General features: G+C 44.6%; 1 protein-coding gene across 1 annotated transcript in view; it reads right to left on the reverse strand.

Annotated features, from left to right (window-relative positions):
* Positions 1 to 1,639: 1,639 nt before the first annotated feature.
* LOC8026186 (sialin) overlaps positions 1,640 to 23,040 on the reverse strand; it is a 35,382-nt gene continuing 13,981 nt past the window's right edge. Inside the window, exons 5-11 of the mRNA XM_029968624.4 lie at positions 19,418 to 19,601; positions 16,836 to 16,966; positions 13,484 to 13,633; positions 11,784 to 11,916; positions 10,386 to 10,541; positions 6,393 to 6,478; positions 1,640 to 5,315 (exon numbers count right to left, since the gene is read on the reverse strand). Of these exons, the coding sequence (XP_029824484.2) occupies positions 5,082 to 5,315; positions 6,393 to 6,478; positions 10,386 to 10,541; positions 11,784 to 11,916; positions 13,484 to 13,633; positions 16,836 to 16,966; positions 19,418 to 19,601 (1,074 nt within the window). The 3' untranslated portion in view covers positions 1,640 to 5,081. The remainder of the gene's footprint in view (positions 5,316 to 6,392; positions 6,479 to 10,385; positions 10,542 to 11,783; positions 11,917 to 13,483; positions 13,634 to 16,835; positions 16,967 to 19,417; positions 19,602 to 23,040) is intronic.

Raw genomic sequence — 23,040 nt, forward strand, 5'->3', positions numbered from 1 at the left:
AAAAAGTAGATTTTTTGATAGAAATCGCGTCCCGCGGGCAACGAAATCAAACGCGAGCTTGAATTGTGAGCGTCTGCTATTTCACGAAGGAAGCAACTGACAACCCGTGATTTATTTGCAGGTTTTAAATCGCTCTGTTGCCGCACAAACGCTGAAATAAACCAGTGTCTGAAGAAATGCTCAGAACAAACGCAACAGCGGCCTCCGAGATGTCTATCACCATCCGTGTGCGGGTGAAACATTTAACATTTGTCGACAAAACTCCCCCAGCAGAAACCTCCGACTGTCCAATAAGCATCAGAGAAAGCTAAAGATGGAGACTTTACCCGAGGATTTGGCAACATCATCATGTTTAACATTTACCTACGTCAGCTAACTTGCCCCGTCGTATATTGTTCGAGGAAGCTCTCGTTCTCGACGCCCTCACCAAGGATAATATCTAATCCACCTATAATGATGATCCAAATCGAAAGTCCCAGTTTTGCTGGATATTCCAACAGGCTAGTTTTAAGCCGTACCCTTTCAGTGGTTCACGCATAATACCATGCTCAAACGGATCAAGCTTCTGCTCGGACAGCATCATCAGTTTTCTTCAGTGTAAAGGCCCGTTCACACTCTTGCGACCGAGTACGACTGGGAGAGACGAGGATCTCTTACAGCTTCTTGGTTATCAGAATTGAAAGATCGCAACCAGCTGCTTTGTAGACAGCTGGGTGCGGAAATTTACGCCGTCTGTAATTATCTCTACGGCAGCCTACCTGCTTGAAGTCATCGCAACTATAAACTACAGGTTGCAGCGACCAACGTTCGTAGATAAACGTTGGTAGCGACTGCATTCTCGCAGTTCCACGCATCGCTCCGAACAGAAAGGCGCTAGTTTCGGTTTGAAGTCGGTACCTTTTCTACAACATAGATGGCGGCAGCATCAGTCTTTTGCACTCGGTGCATTTGGCGAGTTCGTTTGAGGCCAGTTTTCCGTGCAACACTCTGTGAGTGCGATGCATTCTGGGAGAGAACTCGAACGGTGCCAGTGCGTGTGAAACGAACTCGCTATAAAAGATATATGTAAAAAAAAAAAAAAACACGTAGGAGACGTATGGATAAGGCTTATCGCTTGTTTTCAAGGTTTCAAATTATTCTGAAGGCAAAAAAAAAAAAAAATACTCCAGTCGTTTTTCCCAGAAGCCAGGCAAAGCTTTTTCTCTTATAAATAACGGAATCCTACACCGCCTACTTCGTAAACGAAACCAAAACTAAAATTAAGCGCACTTATTTTGTTTGTGCGTGCGCGTAAGTTTTAATTATAAGAAACTTCATAAAAACAAACATACAAACATCTCTTTTAAACTGTTTATTGCACGTAAAGTAGCACCACTCGCACTGCCACTTGACTAGCGAATGTAGCCCTGCTTTGAAAATGCAGGGTTTCAATCACCGTGTCTTTTACACTCTCAAAACTTTTTTTCTTTTGTCCAAGTCCAAAACTACGCAAAAGCGTGTAAAAAGAACGAAACAGAATATTTCTGCTTATTTCACGGCAGATAATTACAGCATATATAAATATATTAGTATACCTTTGCCAAGCCTGCATATTCACACATGAAAACAATTAACCGTGGAGATCACTGCAAACAGCAAGCAAAACTAAAGAAATGCGTTCCAACACTAAATTATTGGCACACTATCCACAAGAAATGGAGGAACAAGGTTGTTAACAGGGAATGCACTGTGCCAAAATGTAAATCTCAGTACAGAAATATTTCCTATATGTTTAACATGTAATGTTGAACATGCATTGTTCAATAGCTCTTTAAAAAAAAAACACTGAAGTAATGATTCAAGTTCTAAACACAATACTGATACAAATTTCCTTTAAAAGATTATGCCACAGATGCTGCCGTTGTAGCAGAAAACATAAGCGCACAATAACGAGATGCCAAGCTTTATCGCAGCCGAGGACAATAAATGAAATTAATATTTTAATCAAAGCTCAGAATATAAAAAATATGTATAATACACTAAGAAATATTTGCTGCTTTAACATATATGCTCTCTTCGATTTTTTAAAACTTTATCTTACATTTATTTAATTATATTTAACTAACAAAAATGTTTGTGGAAAAGTGCTTAACACAAATGCAGTACCCATACAAAAAAGGCGCAGTAGTTCACTAGTAGCAAAGAGCAAACGTCTCATATCACGACGTACAAGCCCAAATACTTGCAGAATATATAAACTATTCAGTTTCTAATGTATGATACTATCGTGACATTGTCATAGCTGGTACAAAACAGAAAGTAAACAGTTACAACCCCATAGGTAACATTGCATTACAAACGAGGAACTGCATGCAAAAATGCTAGAAGTAGCCTAGAACTAAAAGATCTTTCAGGGGTGACCATAATACTTGAAGCACTTTGTTTTTGCTGGCGCATATGGTATCACAGAGGTGCGTGTCTACGAATTTGAGTAGAATCTGTGCAAGCGCACAAAATGAATGATGGATTACTTTGAAAGCTCCACTTTTTTAAAATAACTATCACATTGCATCTGGTCCTTTGCATGTGGATAGTCTCCATAGACCACCCCTTCCTTGATCCAGAAATTCTGTTAATCCACCCACAGTTGTATCCACCTGCTGTTTTGTAAATATTTTATGGCATATAAAATCATGCCATAAGTCTTTCCATACAAAACTGCAAAAACAATTATACATTGTGCATGTAACCATAAGCAGCACAGGTTCGTCACATATGATGGGCAATCTTTGCTGATCTGCATGCAGGTATCCGTGTCTGCGTCAAATCAGAAACAAACGAACAGCAATGTTTCTTTGCATAGGTCTTTTTTCTTAGGTGTTTATAACAATACTACCATAAAATACTGTGCATCCACCCATTCCCAAATTTGTAAGATCTGAGGAAATACGCACAGTAAATTTATATGTAAAATTGATGACCGGACATGCGCCAATCCCCCATTTTTACGTGACTATCTCCAAAATTTGAGTGGGCGCTTGCCCTGTATTTCAGGATAAATCCTTTTCCCAGAGTAGCAAAGGGAAGAAATATTTGTTCATTCAATATATAGTTTAAACACCAGAAACATCAGAAGCAATGCATTTTTCTTTTTTTCAGGTTTTTAAAAAACATGTATACGGTCGCCGACTAATTTTTTGGTCGCCAATAATTCGGACTTGTTCGATATTTCTGACCTAAAGGAAAAACCGTAACCTACCCGATAGAAATAATGCATATTCACGACCGATGTTTCGGACAGCTTGAAGTCCAAAAGTTCAATTTTTGGACAGAATCGTCGTGAACGACCAGAAGGAAAAACCACCGGGAAGCCACCATTTTAGATTCTATGTTGGCTGCACATGGATTGGCTTGGTTTGGCAGCACTACTTGAGTACTGCTAAGTCCCATCACTAGGTGACGCCATGCTGTGGCTTTTTTTTAATGTGAAAGCATTAACTGGGGGTCCCATGGAGAGAACAGACGTCATCAGTTCGATGCGCGCCAAACGGCACCTTAAATCCTTTCTCCAAGTGAAGCCAGCTCCCAGCTATGAAACCACGCGAAAAGCCTAGACAACGGCACCTAATTTCGCCTTCAGTCTTTTTGGCTGGCGCGCGTCGACGAGGCTCCCATTGGCCGTTGTACACGTCAGTTTCAACGACCGCCGCCCCATGGCACTGCGTGTCCGCGCCGCGAGCACGCCTGTAACACAAAGCGTCCAAGGTCAAAGCTGCGAGGAGAGCTGGGAGAGCGCACGCACAGCCGACGCAAATACACCGCAAAGGAAACTCGGGAGCGGAAGAATGGCATTCGCATTCACAACTGAAGAAGTGCTTAGGTGTACCTCGAGCCTTTTTTTTTTCTCTCTAGCTGTGCATCATTATCATCATCACTGTTACCATTTTTTTTTTTTTTGTTCATTCATTAGTTTGCAGTCGTGCACCTTGCGCCTCTCATCTCATCTCATCTCGGTGAATTGTGTTTTTGGACTACACTGGCTTGGACGTCATGGCCCCATCAGTTTTTCCGCTGCCGCGAAGTTTTGCTCAGAAGCACAGAAAGTATTCGACCATAACATTAGAAAAGAAGACAGCAATTCTCAAGCTAATAGAAAGTGAAAGAACGCAAGCTGAGGCGTAACCTGAAGCAAATCACTATTGACGGATTTTTTAAGTCCGCTTAGGCGTAATAAAGGCAAATATTTTAATCTGCTCATTTTTCAGACTGCTCTATTATTCGGATGTTTTTTCGGTCCCTGCGAAATCCGAAAAATCGGGCGGAAACTGTAGATTGTCAATCAATATAATGTTAAACTTATAAAGCCGAAAGAAAAAAAAAAAGAAGAAAAAGGGCCAAAACGACGACATCTCAAAACGTAGTGTTGAGACGCCGTTCTGTTGCCCAATTCTCTTTTTCTTTGCTTTTTTCCCCCTAGTCTCAGAGTTCTATAAGTAAGACTGCTCACCACGCTACCCTGCGCCATTACCCTTATTTCATAACACGATGCTCAATTGAAAAACCTAGTAAACTGTGCCAAAAGTTGGCAAGAAACACCTCAACTCGGCAAGGCTTCACCCAAACTGGCAATACCTGCCCCAACCAACATGGATTGTACAAGTCCTTCAACAAGTGCCACTTCTCCTCATCTAATTGCCAAAATTATTTACACTATACTACACGACCTGTCAGGGCAGACACCCGTATGAGCAACAGGTAGTTTTAGGGAAGCACTTCTCACCCATGCAGCACTGCCATGCGGCAAAGCATAGCGCTGCCAAGGTGCAACCTATCCCCCAAACATTTCCTCCGAGAACTCCCGGGCTCGGCACCAAACTAATTCTGTGCCTCCACCCCGATCGCTCGGATTTCTGGACAAGCGGCCTCAGACAGCCGCCAATCGCTCTTGCCAATGTGGTAAGGCAACGAAGACACCGTAATGTGTAAGTGAAACCGATGGCAGTATAGGCACAGTGGCATGGCGATCAAATGGCATTCCTATAACCGTCTCTATGCACTCCAACCCACACAATGGCACAAGCAATGAGTAAAGATCATAACGACTAGAGCGGCAGGTCGACTTCAAGGTCCGTGCACTTGGGTGGCACTCGTGGTAGGTCGGTGGGAGGAGAGGATGCCCGGGACGAGGAGGCACCGTACTTGACCACACTCACGTTCACCAAACCCAGGCCCCAACTTTGAAGGTCCGCCGAGCCGAAAAGCACGAACTCGAGGGCCGCCAAAATGGCAATAACGCTGCCGATATAAAAGAATGCTGCCCACTGCGCGAGGAAGCCCTGCGTCGGAAAAAACTCTGCATGAGAGAGATATTCGCGAAAGAGGCACATGTGTTAGTGCTAGAATGCGGCCACAGTTGATTTGAAGAGAGGCACAATAGCTGTATGACTCCTCAAGATGGATAGAGTCTTTTCTCTGTCCATCTAGCCACAGATATTTATTGAACTGTCTACTTAGTATATACACCTGTCTATTTAGTGACTATCCATCTACTCGGTATGTGTTTGACTATTTATCCTTTCACATGCCAGCCCATGAAACAAACTTGTCAGCAAGGAAGACAATATAGTTTTCTTTTTGATAAGTTTTTTCACCGAAATAAGTGGTGCATGCTCCCATAATGGCATTTCTTGGTCCGATGAATATTAGACCTAGATGAATGTAGGCTGGTAAAGAAATTCTGTTTTTATGTTTTCTCTCTCAATTGAGGTAACATCATGTTCTCAAACTTCAGCATTCCATCAGCATCGCTGGCGTACGTCACATTGACACGGAGTTTCAGCTTTCTAGCAATGCATATGTTCCATTTTCTCAATTGGATCCGGTACATCAAAGTGAGAATGCCCGCATCGGAGTTTCATTAACCCTTTAAGTGCCTTGGACGAGCTGAGCTCGTCGGCCGCATTTTGGCTAAAAATGCCATGGACGAGCTAAGCCCGTCCAGCGTTTTTTTTCGGTAGCCCTCAATTCCACGGATGACCAAGGCTCGTCTGAGTAGTTTGCGGCGCTGATCAAAAATGGCAGCACTCGTTTCAGCTGGTGCATTTTTTTTTCACCGCCAGTTTTTGCGTAATAAACTTTTGAAATTTTATTTCCATTACTAGAGGAATAAAACTTCGAAATAAAAAGATATGGCACTTTTAGGGCACTTTCAGGAAAAAAAAAGTGGCACTTAAGGAGTTAATGTTGGAGGTAACAAAAACACAGCAACAATTAATAATCACAGTCCCCATCAATTTCCTAAAAAGCATGTACCATGCGGCCCTCAGTTCGATCTGCACATAAAACTAATGGATAGGCAGCTTTGTATTACTGGGCATATGCAAAACATAAAAACATGACTACCACATGCCCACCTCGTCTTTCACAAGCCAGCCCAGCAAGGATGGTATTGCAAAACCTGGGATGCTGCCGCCAATATTTGAGATTCCCAGCAACGTACCTGCACAGCCATTGGAGGAAACACGCAGTGAGAGGCAAACAAGTTCTCCCATAAATGAAAATCGTATAGATGTAAGGTGCACGCTATGCAGTGAAGCAAGAAATTATGTTCTTGTAATGTCATTGGAATGTTTCCTTTTGAGTGTTTTTCTTCCTCAATTTCATCATTTATTATTTCCTGTCATTTCTGTGCTTTTTACAATTCCAGTGTCCTCCCCTACTGCAGTGCCCACTAGGTGATGTAGGTAAAAATAAATAAGTAAGCAAGCAAGGAATGGTGGTACATACAGTAATCCGTCGTTATAACGAAGTCCACAGGACGGGAAAAAAATTATATATAAGCAATAATTCAATAAAAGCGATAGAGCAACAAAAGCAGTGCCGGCAGCCTTGAAGGTGGACGAGAACACTGCGGAACATCCTGACCGTATATTTAATCAAACAAACCTTGGTTATGAACATCTTTTTTTCTTATTCTATTCATTTAAATGCCTTAGAAGTAGTTAATAAATACAAGTATCTAGGTGTTACTATCACGTCCAACTTAAGCTGGGCTAGTCATATTGAGCAGACTGTCGCAAAAGCGTCAAGTAAATTGTGGTCGCTACGTAGGAAAATAAGTCACTGTACTCCTGCGACAAAGCTGACGGCCTATAAATCGCTGATTCGTCCTCTGCTGGAATATGCTGACGTTGTATGGGACCCGCACTCGCAATCCCTTATTGACCAATTGGAAGGCCTTCAAAAAAAATCGCTTAGGTTTATTTACAACTCATACGGCAAAGATTCACACGTGTCACCATTGTATACCGCCTCCGGAGTGTCTATATTATCATGTCGAAGGAAAGTAAAGCGTTTGACATTTTTGCATAACATAATTCATAATAACGCTGGTTTAAATTTTGATGATTATTTGCAGTATAACGCGAGTCGCGCTACAAGGCAGAAGCACGAGAATTTGCTCCTTGAGTTCCGCTGCAGAAAAGATGTTTTTAAAAACTCATTTTTTCCTTGTTTTGTTAGTGAGTGGAATGAGTTGCCACTAAGTGTGACGGCTATTGCTTCTACCGCTTTATTTGCGAGTGTAATTGATGAATTGTTTTTTGTCACCAATGACTAAGCTACTTGTTTATTGTTGTTTGTTCATTCGACTCATTGATGGTTTCTGATGTTTGTCTATCATGCCTTGGCCCTCAAAAGTTGGCCGGCAGTATTCTCAAATAAATAAAATCTCATCACAGCTTTACCAAGTAAAAAAATAATTAAGTGGAGTTTGCCTATAATTCCATCCAGGCATCTGTTCTCCTCAAACTAATCCAGGCATCGCAAGAACACCTGTCACCGTCGCTGAACTCCACTTTGTTTCGAAGCAGCTGTAGGATGTTTCGCGTCTCCGCAGTCATCGGCGCTTCCTGAGGTGCCCTTCCGACGTCACTTCGTGTTTACCCTGGTCGCATGCAAGGTCTACGGTCGCAGCATCTGTGGCAGATGCAACAATGAGAACGTCCATATCAACAAGCACAAACGAATCGAAGTTATCCTCGGTGGCTTTACCAACATGTTTTCACACACTCCTGTAGAGATCGTTGCAGAGAGGAAAATCGTGTGCCGGCTCAAGCATGCTCGCAAGAGAGAATCCAATGTGTGCGAAGCGGCTGGCAATCTTTCATCTTCGAGTAGTGAGCGCGCTTTCTCCTGCATGAGAAACTTCTCAAACCTCTCCAATATGCCTTGCTTGTTCTGCAAAATGGTGAACAGTGTCGAACAGTCGATGCCGAAATGTTGAATTCTTTGGCGATTTCGGACTTGGGCCGGCCACTTTTCTCAACCTTGCAGATCTAAGCGACTTTCGGTAAACACTCCCAATCACCCATACGACGCAAGAGTGCATGTAGTATGCTGCAGGCTCGCCTGTGCAGGAGTGCGTGTCGGGAGCTCCCAAGCAGCGTCGGCCGCGGGTGCCGTGAGTCACCGTGAGTAGCGTCAAAATGTTGACGCTGCTCCCGCTGATGCCTGCTTGCATCCCCACGTCTGCGCATCGGCATCAGAAGCGGCGCTCTGCCAGCTCTGCGCGCTCTGCTCTCCATACACCTTTTACTTCGTTTTCCCAGTTTGCCGTATGCTTTGCTAGAGAAGGGGGAGGGAATGCAAGGGTCTCCTCATGCCTCCATGTAGGCTTACATGGTTTTGGCACCTCGGCCTTCGTAGTAAGCGTGATAGGACACCGATACACTTCGAATAATCCGGTCAAAAATGCGTGCATTTCGGTCAGGACCACACTGAACTTCGATAAAAGCAATTAGAAAAAATCGATTTCATTATAACGAGGGATTACTGTACATATCGAAGCACAAAGTACCGCACCTCCACTACAGTGCAGATCAGAAAGCTAATGTAAGCTCTTAAATGAACAAACATATTTGCTTAATATTTCAAGGTAATCATTATCATATGCAGCTAGCTCAAGTGAGGTTACCCAATTAATCACGCTACTTCTCTGAGCCCCTAACCCCGAAAAACTCAGACCTATAAAAGTATAAAATGAAAAAATATATTCTCAACCCCCGTATCAAATTAACTTGGCCCAACTCCCAGCCAAACAAAAAAATGTAAATAAGATATGTAGGGGAATAGGGTCCCCCAGTTGTATTTGGTAAGAAAACTCAAATCTCACAATCAATTCTCACTTCCCTACAGTGTGGCAAGTTCACCACGTAATGCACCGCCATTGCAGCACACTTAAAACCTCCTATGATGAGAAAACACTAGAGAGCAAACACACTGGCAGTATGGCACCATCTATGCGACAACCCTGAAACTGCACTTCACTAGAGCGAAAGTTTTGCGGTATTTGCAAGGCCAAATGTATGTACTACCTTCAAAAGTTGTTGTTTACAACATTTACAAAAATTTCCAAGCAAAAAAAAAATGTATGCACCAAATAGAAAAAGGAAATATCTGGGACTGCCAAGTGTTTCACCGCTACCCGGTAGGTGGCACCGCTGTTCCCTCTTGTCACAAGAGATTTTGAGAGGTCTCGAAGCCCTTTGGTCCTAAGCAGTCGCAAGAGTGTGAACGGTCCTCAAAGGTTCCGATCTGTTCTTGTGATGTGTCTTGTAAGCAGGGGCATTCTCGTGGTATTATAAAAACTAAGGCACATGTGAGAGAATGGCTGTCACAGTAATTTTAACAAACAAGTTTGTACACTATCTCATCACATCTTCATTAAATACAGCACCGCAGGCCTTCACAATATGGGCTACTTGCCTTTTTGCAGCGCGGCGGCTCTCAGCTGAACCAAAAATAAATATTAGTATTATTACGACAACTATTACTGAATACTGCCGAGTCAGCAGCATCAAAGACAATAAACTATGCGGAGAGCAAGTCGTCTGCTTCTTGCGCAGGAGTTGCGGTGACGTCAGAACAAAGCCGAGTTCCGACTGGCTTTGATTGAAAGAATGGCGGGTAGACCTCAATGCTAGAAGACCTGAGGCCTATGTACTATTTTTTTTCCAATCAGTCACTAAGAGTGCGGCCTTCTGACATGATCGCAACCCCTGTGCAAAAAGCAGACAAACCTGCGCTTCGCATAGCTGCCTGCCAGTGCACCTGAGTACTGCCTATTTCTGGGATTATTTCCGAAGCTAACGCCGCAATCTTGACGACATCGAGTAAAACATAGCTATACTCCGCGACACCTTTTCTTGTCAATGTAGTGGAAGGTACAGGCCCGCGTCCCCTCTCCCATTTTGAGTGTGCGCGGGCTCTCCTCCTCTCCCCGGAAATGGGGGAGGAGGAGAGCCTGCGTACACTCAAATCGGAGAGGGGACGTGGGCCTGTACCTTCCACAGCATTGCCAAGAAAAGTTGTCGTGGAGTATAGGAAACGATGCAGCAATTCTTTACCCGCAAAATCGGGAGCCATGTCGATGTAGGCGGCCATGAATCCGCTGTGTCCCATCCCATGAAGTGCCCCAGCAGCGCTGAGCAGCATCATGTTCCAGAAGCCGTTGCATCCGGCCGTAGGCACCAGTATGAGGAACAGGCCCGGCACCAGCACCCCTGATTTGCATGGGGCATCTTGTCAGGTGACGCGAGACGGAGGGGTTCGGGCAAGGTGCACAGCGGTAGAAGTTTACTTTCTACTCTACCTTCAAGATTAAATTAAATACAGACTAAAAAGTCGTCTTGTTTACACAATGCTAAGTTGAATTGAATATTATACAAATACTATTTGAAATGGGCTATTTTTCAAAAATCTTCAAAGCTATATCAAGAGAATAAAACTGTTTATTCTTGGTTAAAGACTACCCGTGTGCTGGAGCGTTGGAATGGTCCATTTTTCTTATTACAGCTTTCATGACTCGTGAAAACATTTTCTCCTATGCTCCTTTTTTCTGAATGGAATGAAATTAAATTAAATGCAACAGAATATTTTCCATGAAACATAAAAGCTGTTTATAAAAACCAACACACCATTTAAACTCTTCAGCACAAAAGCAACCTCTCTACTAAAAACACATGCAAGTACACCTTTTTGCCAAATGCACGTGATTGAAAAATTCATGAAAATTCAATTTATTTTGAGAAGAAAACTGCATCAGTTACACACTACTACCACCTGTGGGTGTCGCATCACTGCATTACGGTTAGGCCGCAGAAAAAGTATGCACAACAAAGTTAAAGACCCTGTAGGTTTTCAAGTAATATAATACTACTACTACCGTAATTTCCCGAAAGATGCCCCACTCCAAAAAGATAACCCACCCCTATTTTTGATATGAGTTAATATTTTTTTCAAAAGCACCGAAAGATAATTTCCACTTCTAGTAACTGCAAGGTCCTGGCCAATGGTGACCTTGGCCGAAATGGGGTTAGATAGCTACTGCAGTAGAGAAGCAAACGTTGCTGACTGGGAAAGACAGATGTCTACATTCCATTGCCCCTCAATGTGACAACAGGTTTGGCAGGCCACAGAATACAAAAATAGTTTTTTTTTACAATATTTTCTATGTTACACACCAAAAGTTTGCCCACTCCTCATTTTCCCCTGATTTGCTTCCTCTTTAGGGTGGGATGTCTCTCTTTTTCTTTCTCTCTAGGGATATTATGTTAAATTCCCTGGTCAAATTGAAAACACATACTACAGTTATATTGACAAGTATAAAATATTCATAAATGTCAGCTGTCAATTGGATTAGGTGATGGTACATCACATAATGGTAAATTTTGTTGCAATGCGAACAGCTTTAACAGGACAGAATGTCAGAGAGGCCTCGGTTCCACAGGATGTAGACAACTTACCAATGCTGTTGAAGACCTTACGGTTGGTAGTGATGGACATGCAATGGCGTTTACGTAGACAGTCCGAGATCACACTTCCCAGGCAGCTGAACAGAGCTCCAAGGATATTAGGAATGGCAGAGAGCAGACCATTCTGGGTGGGCAAGAGTAAGCAACAGAAAGAATAGCTTTAAGCACCATGTTCATTTTGAGAACCACGCTACAACAAGAGCAAACAAGCTCACGTGAAACTGAACAAGTTAGTTGTCAAAGAAAATTCACTAATATAATTGATGGTGCTTGGAGAGGTCAGCCACAAGCCTGATTGATGGCTCAGATAAAACTGTTTTGGTTCATAGTTCACTGTCGATAATTGTGCCTGAAGAGCTGGTTTCTGAATGCGACCCTTGAACAATGATGAATTTATTGCTATAAATACGTTACTTGCAAATCTTGCACATATAGTATGCATGTCATTTTGCATAATCCTCAATTAGAATCACTCTCACCTCCAAGGGTCTATAGTTATAAAACAATATATCGCAAGGGGGGGGTCAACCAATATAAAAAAGCTTCGTTCTCTAACATAATATTTTGAGAACTCAACCCAAGCTAGTTTTTAAATATTGTTCTGGCGCAATACTTCACAAGGTGGCAAATCTTAGATTGGAAAAGCTTTTAGTCAACAATCTAAGTATTTTTTTACGAAATGCAGACAAGCATTTGCGTTGGCTCTATCCGGCTTTGCTCCCTAATGATGTGTTTGGGCTTACTTTCTAAAAACACAATTAATAACCTTTTTACTGGTACAGTCGCCAACTGATTTTTCGGACTCCGATAATTCTGACTTGTTTGATATTTCGGATCTAAAAGAGGTACTGTGACTTACCCGATAGAAATAGTGCATATTCACGACCAATGTTTGGGACAGCTCCAAGTCCGAAAGTTTGATTATTCGGACAAATTCGTCACGAGCGATCAGCGGGAAACACCACCGAGAAGCGGCCATTTTGAATTCTATGTTAACTGCAAATGGATTGGCCTGGTTTGGCAGTACCTAGCACTAATCCTACCACTAAGTGATGCTGTATGGCTTTTTTTTTCCTCTACGTGCACGTCATTATCATCATCATTGTTGTTTCCATTTTGCTTTGTTCATTCGCCACTGCAGTCATGGACCTTGTGCCTCTTATCTCGTCTCGGTGAATTGTGTTTTCGGTCTACGCTGGCTTAGACGTAATTGCCCCATCTGCTCTTCCGCCATGATGATCTGTTGCTAAGAAGCGCAGAAAGTACTACTGAACCATAACGCTAGGAAAGAAGGCAGCGATTCTCAAACTAACACAAAGTCGCCAAAGGCAAATGGAGGCGCAACCTAAATCAAGGCACGCAAGCGTAACCTGAAGCAAGACACTATTTACGGCTTTTTAAAGTCCGCTTAGACTTAATAAAGGCAAAAAGGCAAGTTTTTTAATCTGCTGATTTTTCGGACTGCTCTATTATTCGGACGTTTTTTCTGACCCTGTGAAGTGCAAAAAATCGGTCGGTGACTGTACATGTTGGTAACATAATCTCTGCCCAGTATATTAATGAAAGCACTTCTAATTGTAATTGCACTTCGATTCCAAGATGACAATGATTGAAAACAAATCTCGCAATCGCCGACACATGGTTACACTCGCTCCAGCAACAAACAACTCTTCAGCAAACGCTAGACTCACAGATCCTAGGTCGTAACGCAGTACAGACGTCAGGTAGGTGGGCATCTCGGTGAGGAAGATGTAGTGGATCCAGTTGAAGCCGAAATGAGATAGGAGGCCAGACCACACAGCTGCAGAGAGCAACACCTTGCGCCACGGAACCTTCTTCTTCTGCAAAGACGCGTCGGGCATGGTCAAGTTAAACACGTGTCAAGTTTAGTCTCTAGAGGAATACCATGTTTTTTGGTTTACAAGTCGAACGTTTGTATAAGTCACACCCCCCTGTGAATGAGTTTTTGGAAAAAAAAAGTTGGTATAGTATATAAGTCATACCTCTGTATCGGCTGCACCCCTTTCTACGGTTGGAAAAGTCTACAACTTTTACGCTGGAAAGTATGGTACTATCAGAGGTCGGCATTTTAGGTCGCCCTCACTCACCCTCACCCTCACAGCCACACCCACCTAAGCCCCTCACTCACCCTCACCCTCACAGCTACACTCACCTTCAGCCCCTCACTCACCCTCACCCTCACAGTCACACTCACCTTCAGCCCTTCACTCACCCTCACTGAGCCTCACGGCCCTCACGCCCCTCACTCACTCATGGCCCTCACGCCACTCACCACCCTCACGGCCCTCACCGCCCTCACGGCCCTCACGCACTCATGGCCCTCACGCCACTCATGGCCCTCACGCCACTCACGGCCCTCACGGCCCTCACGCCACTCACCGCCCTCACGCCACTCATCGCCCTCACGCCACTCACCGCCCTCACGCCACTCACCGCCTTGCGGCCTCACACCCCTCACCGCCCTCACGCCACTCAGGCCAGCTTCAGATGGGGCAATTTCGCCCAGAAAGTTTACGTCGCAACACCAGCAACACGGGCCGCCCGCGATCACACGCAGCAACCAATTGCTGCAATTTGCCATCGTCATCATAAAATTTTATTTTTCTTGCACTATTTAGACAGAATTGCGCGTTATAAACGTGTTTTTATGCATTTAAATCTCGTTAAGAATACTAATGCACCTTTCTGAAACAGTTTATTTCCAAAAAAAACGATTGATTTCAAACCAGAACCAAGTCTTTCGGTGTCATCATCGCCGGCACGAGGTATCCCGTGGAAATTTTGCGCCCCTGATTGGATGCAGCCGCTTTAAACGTATTCGAATTGCTCCGAGTTGCTTGCTTATTTCCAGCCGTACCCGATCTCTGCAATTCGTGTCGATCTAGGGAAAGCTAGAGAACAACCCGCTATTAACACCACAATTGCTGAGAAAGATGCTCGATCTGAAGGGGGCCTCACGCACTCACCGCCCTCACGCACTCATGGCCCTCACACACCTCATGCACTTACCGCCCTCACGGCTCTCATGCCACTCACTGCCCTCATGACCCTCACACCCCTCACGCACTCACCGCCCTCACACCACTCACGCACTCATGGCCCTCACGCCACTCACCGCCCTCACGCACTCATGGCCCTCATACCCCTCACCGCCCTCACCGCCCTCACAGCCTTCACGGCCCTCACTCACCCTCACACTCATTAATTTTCCTGGTTCAGAAACTCACTCACCCTCACCTCACCTGTGAAGATGAGGGTGAGTGAGGGTGAGTGAGGGCCCTCATGAGTGAGGTTTGCCGAGGTATGGGTACTATCATACGTAATGATAACAAGACCGCAAATTTAGAAAAGAAAGAATTTCACGCTGTGCAAACCCTGCAATAAAAAGCCACAGGTGTCTTAAAAGTAACGATCGGGCTAAAAATAGACAAAAGGAAACGGGTACGAAAACTCTCGTCTAATGTTCATGTCTCTTCTGCACTCTCTTTACATCTTTATGATTTCTCAGCTATCCATTTGGCATTATAGCCTCTTACTTTGACACAAAGAAATAAATTGGACTGTTTGCTTCAAAATACAGTGTAGACCGCATATAACGTATGTCGTGGGAGTCGCGAAAATCCGCACTATAAGCGGTACCACGCTATAACCAAAACCTCCATTTTTCAGGCCAAAATACATGCCATGAGACAACTTACCTTTGTAAAAGAATTTATTTTATGTTAGATGAAAAATAAAGCTTAGTTTGAGGAAAGTCTTTATTTCACCAGACGAGTACACGTCTCTCTCAAGTGTGTCACAGATTTTGAAAGAAATGAGCAACTTCTGCCTGGCGCAGAATTTTAACGGCGTCGTGGGTTGCGGACGGACGTTGCGAGCGTTCAGGATTGCTAACCCTAATCACTTTTCTCCGGTGATGAAAACGCGTGAAAATTCGCATCCTTTATACGGTACGCACCAGTAATAACTTCAACTTGAGCACAGGCATGAAATGCTTCAAATAAGAAATCCGGGCAATGTTCGAAAACACAAATGCTTAGAAAGCACCACTGTAGTCGAAGTAAAAAAACACGACGACACGGGCGTTTTGGCCGTCTTGAGAGTGCCGCCACGACATCGCCCCACGAGTAGGTAGATCTTCCCTTCTAGTACATGCTGGGTTATAATAGCGACACACGACGAAAATTCACAGTCAAGGGTAGCGCTTTTACGCGGAACGATGAGCTTCCACCACGCCGCCTACGTCAACGATCACAACCGAAGCCATGTTTGCAGATAGAAGAAGCCGGCCCGCGACCGGCATGCAACGCGCGCAAACACTTCTTCTCGACCTGCGATTGGTCGTCGTTGCGGTTGTTTCCAACACAGCGGAGGGACGTATGCACGTGAACAACACGTGCGTGCGTCCCTCCGTCGCTATGGTAACTGAAGACTCTCTCTTCGCTTCTCCCCGCTTCTTCGAGCAACCTCCTTGCCCCGCGAGTGCCGCTTGCGGCTAGTGCCATTATCTAGTGTCGCACAGGGAAGCGTGCTCGCTGCACCGGTCGGTCGGCTCGGTCGGCGCGGTCGGCGGGCTGCTCCAGAAACCGCACTATAACCGGTATTTCCCTTCGCGTGCCTGCATTTTAAGCAGTATGTAATTACATGGAGTTCTATGGGAGGCGAACCGGTGGTTGAAAAAAGCCGCATTATACCGTATTTATTCGAATATAAGGCGGTCACGATTATAAGGCGAGGGGGCAGTTGAAGGACCCAAGAAAAAGAAAAAAATGTCATACTGCTATACTGAGCTTCGAATATAAGGCGGGGTATGACTTTGAGATTACGGATTTTGGAAAAAAACCTCGCCTTATATTCAGATAAATACGGTACTTGGTCCTGCACTATAAGCGGTTGCATTGTAAGTGGTCTATATTGTATGTGCAAAATTGTCACCATACTGTCACTGTAGTGTTGGAGGCAGTTGGCTCTTCATGGCATACATGACGTAAACCATCCAGAGATCTTTGGCCTGCCACTCACCAGCTCGGCCTGCTCAGAACCCTGGTTTGAAAGGATGTAGTCCAGTTCCTTCGTAGAGATGCGAGGATGGTCCATGGGGGTGTCGTACACAAGGAAGCACCACGTCAAAAACCAGAGTATGCCAAACAACCCTGAAAGTTAAGGTGACACAGTCAGCTCTTACTATGACACATACTTGTCAGATGAACAGATCAAAGGTGTGCACTAGGCACTCATAACCGCTTCAAATGAGATCACACCAAAGCTTTCTGGGAAACCGCACAGCCCACTTGTAGGGTACACAGTGAAACCCGTTTCGAACGAACCCACGTACATCGAATTATTGTCAATATCGAACTCACGGAAAATTTAAATAAAAATGCATGTAAAAAGTACTTTTTATAACGAACAACACATTGGCTATATCAAACTTTTCCCCCCAGGACGCGCAAACTATCGTCTTCTAGCCTGTCCCTTCTCCCCCCCCCCCCCACAAAATAAGAAGTAGGAAAGAAAGAAAATTCTAAAAGCTCAAGCCACGAACAAAATTGAGTGAAGAGAAGCAATTCAGAAGGGGAGAAAGTGAAAAAAAAAAAAAAACTGTGCATGCACACACAGAAAAAAAAATATTTTCATCCCAAACCAGTTGCCCAAAAAGAGAAGCAATTCAGAAGGGAAAATAAGCTAAAAAAAAAAAAGAAATCTGCAGGCATGCAAAGGAAGAAAAAAAGAAATTCCAGCGCGTTGTTACAAGGCGGAAGCGAAGAGATGAGAAAGAAAGAGAAGCTCTCACCTTACAACGCAGACATCATGGAAGTTTGTTGTAAATGGTTTTTGCTATATCGAACTACTTGCTATATCAAACTGATCATAGCGTTTCCTGCTGTCTGTTATAAACGGGTGTGACTGTATACCAACAACTCCATCCTGCTATGCACGACCCTTCCTTTTCTAAGCAAGAGGAAAATTTGAGGGGTTCATTGAGGATTATGACCTACACACACTCCACCAAAAATGACAAATTATACAAATGGGGAAAGCACATAATGAAGAATATAACTTCAAATATATTCCAAAGTCATTACATTGTCAGCTGAATAGATTTTCAAGAAACTTTCTTTACTTTTGAACAGGCAAAACAGATTTGGAACAGGTAAAATGTTGCTACTAACCATGAAATGTTAAGGCACACAAAAATTGTTGTGTAATCTCGCCACAAAGTGCCAGCACCTAAGGTCAGGGTTCATCGCATCAAAATCGACAATTATTCCTCTCTCAAGTTATGTTCACCTGCGCTACGAGTAAGGAAAAAAGCGCACTTTATTTTTTAACAAGTTGTTAGTACAAGACTGAATTTACATAAGCAGGGATCCCAATGTTTAAAAAAAAATGTTGAAGGGACTGGAGGACTTAAAAAAGCACTGACACCCCAAAGGTTGTATTTTCTTTTGTTGTCTAAAGCAATGCAAGTTGTGGTCACAGACACGCAAAAAAATACCACAACGCAAAAATTAACTTTCCACGCACGCGCTTCTTTATTTTTACCATTTTTCTCTTCCACTTTAACCTCCTCGCTTATTTTGATTTGTGACGTCAAATATCATGAAATTTAGAAGTTTTGTAAGGTACATTTTTCTAACATTTAATAATGGAATTTGTAAAAATGTCTAACGCAACTGCAAACGCACTACGGCCCTTCTTTTTAAAATACCGAAAATCGAAGTCCGGTGTGATGCCACCTCCTGGCTTTTTATTCTCTTTCAAAAAACGTGGCGGCGCTCGACACATGAGAGGATGATTGGTGAGTCGGGAAATCAGACGAAATGGTCTTTTTTAGGTGCCTAACGACCTCTCAGACTTAGAAAAAGAAATCGGTGAACGGTCAAAACCACTGGGTTTGGTGTCTGTATTATAGTTTCGGTTGTGACACCGCCGGGGCAGTCTTTCAAGCAGAACCAGCGCAACGTGGCCCCTCATGTCGCTCACAAAAGTTCACTGCGCGTTCTCTTCAACCTCACACCGTTTCAAAGAATTTGAGATTGCTGAAAGGGCCCTAAAAGAACTTCAAACTCGAAAGTCAAGTGTTGTCTGCTCGCAGCCAGTTGTTCACAAGATGCCGGCAAACATGACACTTCGGAGGCGTCGGAGAAACTCCACTCGCAGGACCGCTCAATATTTGACGTCGCTGCACTGGCACGGATTACGCGGGAACTTCGAGTTCAGCATTTGGAACTTATTTTCCTACTTCACAAATACTAAATTCCCAAGTTCTGAATTTTGAGGGTAATGGGCATCGTTTTCAATCATTTCGTATAATCAAAAAAATTATTTTGACGTGTCAGTGCCCATGATCAGTTTATAGCTAAATGGAAAAGCATAAAACATGGCAAAAAAAGTACTTGGGTTAATTCAATCGTAAATATAAACAATATATATACAGAAAAAACAATTATGCAATAGTAATGTGACAAATCAAAATTTGAAACAAAAGTGAAAGGAAGCAACAATAAGCCACCGATTGCAACACACATTAAATGACTGAAACAAAGTGGAAAAAAAAAAAATTAGCCACCAATTGCAGCACGCATCAAATATCACCTCACCAAAGACATAAAAAATGGACGGCCAGCCACCGAGAAACCCAGAGTCGGCAAGTAGCCCCGAGCCAATCATGGCCACGACGGCGCCAACGTCCGAGCCCGCTTGGATGACGGAGACAACCCGGCTCCGGGACGTGATCGGAGTCCACAGGGATATCATGCAGTGCATCGCCGGGAATGTCACCCCCTGTGCACAATCAGTGGAGGTGCGCTTTAAGAGAGAGAAGCTCCTTCCGCAGCGAGAAAACCCCAGTTTAACGCTGGTTCACGCACTTGCGACTGCTTACAACCAAGTCGCTTGTGATCCACCAGGCGAAAATTTCTAACTGGGACCAGTTGGCACCTCAACTGGTTTCAACTGGGACTAACTGGTACCAACTGGGAATCGAATGGGACCAATAGGAGTCCAACTGGGACCAACTGAGGGACCAACTGGTTTGAACCATTCCCAGTTGGGAGTCAACTGGTTTGAACCATTCCCAGTTGAAAGTCAACTGGTTTGACTCCCAGTTGGGAATGGAGTTAACTGGGACCAGTTAGGAAAGTAACTGGTTGGAGCGATTCCCAGTCGGATTTCAAATGCCTTTCCCGTTCCCAGTTCACACGGGGTAGCAATTTTGACAAGTTGGGGGTGTATTGACCTTTGCTGATGAAGAAAACTAAAAACACTTACATTTTTAGATTTATACAAATAGGAAAATTTTTAATTACTGGGTACATTTATATATTTATAAAAATTTTAATTAATTGAATAATTTTATTAATTAGAAAATATAATTAGTGACAAAATGTGTTCACCTAAATGAACATTTAGTGCATCATTAAAATATATTAAAACATTTATGGGTCCATATTACATGAGCGAATGACGTTTTAGCGAACAGCGACATTTAAGCAAATCGACGTTTTAGCCAATAACGGGGGCGCGCGTTAACCCATCCGCCGCGCTGCGCTTTCGCCGCTTCGCGGCGACAGTCTGCGGCGGCTCATTACAAAAATGTGAACCTATTTGGCCCACCAGAAAACGCCGCTTCGCGGCGTCCGACTATTCGCTGAAGTGTCATTCGGTGAAACGTGGGCGTTCGCTAAAACGTCATTCGATCAAGTGAGCGCCTCCCCCAGCTGCCGTGGCACGCGGGTGCGGATTAGTGGTACGCGCTGTCGAGAGATGGCGCTGCCTATACTGACGCCGGAGTCGGACAGACGCGGTAGAGAAGGGTCGCCATCGCCCAAGTTGGCGTTGTTATGAAAATGTCAAAACTACAGCTGCACTTCTTTGGACCTAACTGTACACACACCATGGTGGCGGCGGTGAACTTCGAGGATAGAAAGATGCAGTTCAGCAATCGGAGGGCACCCAGGAAAGACCGGACGGAAGGAAACGCCGCGGTGAGCACAACGGCGAAAATGGCGGGAGGTCTACTTCGAAAATGTGCGACTGTTGTCGTGACAGAGATCGCAAGGTGGGAGCGCTACCGCATCCTATCAGGACTTCACCTGTGCAACGCGGGATCACGGGTGAGCACCTTTCTTCACGCGATGGGGAGAGAAGCTGAGGACGTCTTCACTAACAGACGCCAGCGGCCGATCTTCCTTCATCTCATGAGTACTACCTCTGAAAAAGCGATTCAACCGTCGCAAGCAAGTGGCTAAACTCGGAGTGTGTACGTCATTGAACCTATTACTTAGTTTCATTCTCCAAGTTTTTGACAGTAAAGTCTTGTCAACCTTCCATTTTGTGCCGTATTTCATTGTTGCTGGAGTTGGTACCAGCGGTAACTGGGACCAACTCCAACTGGGACCAGTTGTAACTGGGACCAATTCCAGCTGGGACCAACTCCAACTGGGACCAGTTGGACAACTCCAACTGGGACCAGTTGCAACTGGGAATTGTTCCATAAACCAGTTGCAACTGGGACCAATTGGTTCCAGTTGAAAATTTTTGCCTGGGCCCTTACGAGTAGGAGCCTAGATTTAAGAGAGGGGGCGACTAAAACCACAGAGAGTGTTCACAATTGCGGAGGCCTCTTGAAAGAGGCAGGAAGAAAAGCACGCAGGGAGCTCGTGGAGATGTAGACTATCAATGCTTTTTGGATCCCCCTTGCAGCTCAAATTGCGAATGTGGCCTGCAAATTATGTGCGCCCAATCAAGCAGTTGGAAGCACTCTTAAGGCTCTGTTATACTCCGACGTAAGGCGCACGCAAGCGAACGCTGGCCGAAGTCGGCTACGTCATGTCAGTCACGCCGCGCGCGTCAAAAATTCGACCTCTCTATACTCCGGCAGCCCTGGCAACTCCCGCAGCGCACGTCGGTGGGTCACCAGCGCGGCGCATGCGCAGAATCTGGCTACGAGGGCGCGCTTCCTGCGAGAGTGCGCCATTTCCGGTTCCTTTTCGTTTCGAATAGCAGACGAGAATTCTCACGCTTCTTGAGCGCCAAGTTTGAGCGATGGCGTGGACGTACCTTGCCCGACGAAAACTCGCGCTTGCATTGTTGATGCCCCGCCTGCGCCGCAAGCGTAGGCGGTCAATGTGCATACGGTACATCTTTGACAAGCGCCCGGTCTACGGTACTCAAGCTTCCTCGTGTCGTAGACACGCGGGTGAAGACGAATTCCCTCAATCAGCTTCTCGACGACCGAGTCCGATTCTTCAAACATGACGCCACACGGAGTGGTGTTCCTGTCGTCTGCTATTGCTCGCACTCGCCGCGCTTCCCGCGCGACGCCTGCCGGGAGCCAGCGCGTGATGCATGGTCCGACGTCGCCGGCGCGGAATACCGCATGCTCCATTTTGGCGTTGAGACGGTCAGGCTGCGTCAAACGTCGCCGGTCACGTCGGTTACGCCACGACGCCGGAGTATAGAGCATCGGGTTTTCGCCGACGTGACGTCGCTGTGACGCGCTCGCACGCGCGTACGCGTTACGTCGGAGTATAACAGAGCCTTTAATCTAGGCGAACTCACGAGAGAACACACTGGCTCTTATCTGTCGGGCAGCCTGGACACTAGTCATTTTCCTAGATTTCCTATATTCTTCGAGCACCATTCTTTTTTTATAGGCTCGAAAAAGTATTGATGTTACAAACATCCGTTTCTGCATATTATATGTACATTTGACCTTGCAAATACTGCAAAACCTTCGCTCTAGTAAAACGCAGTTCCAGCACCACCTCATAGACGGCGCCATAAGAGATCATGAGAACTCGGTCGTAAGGAGCAAATGCAAGTGCGTGATCCAGCGTTTAGGTTCTAAGTGGTGAAGATGTCAAAGCAACTTCCAACCGCTGTCAATGTATTTCAATCAATGCTGGTGAAACATTCCAATTTAAACAAGACGATTTCATGCTCCACCACAGAGACTGAAAAACAAAAATGAACACTGGTCATACCTGTGAGGCAGCAAGCACAACAGGGGAGAGGAGAGAGAAACACATGTGCAATGATAAAATCTCTCATAATGACCTACGTCGAGCGTGTCTGCACCCTCACACCCTCTCTCTCCCCCTTTCAGTGAGTTTCAGTTTAGGTGGTTCCACCTAGTTTCACTATTTTGAGAAGTACAAAAGTTAAAAGAAAACATTCCCAGCATAATAAAAGGTTCTCAAAGAGCGATATTGCTGCGATT

This window comes from Ixodes scapularis, unplaced genomic scaffold (assembly GCF_016920785.2).
Source record: "Ixodes scapularis isolate PalLabHiFi unplaced genomic scaffold, ASM1692078v2 PGA_scaffold7__128_contigs__length_106722199, whole genome shotgun sequence".
NCBI lineage: Eukaryota > Metazoa > Arthropoda > Arachnida > Ixodida > Ixodidae > Ixodes > Ixodes scapularis.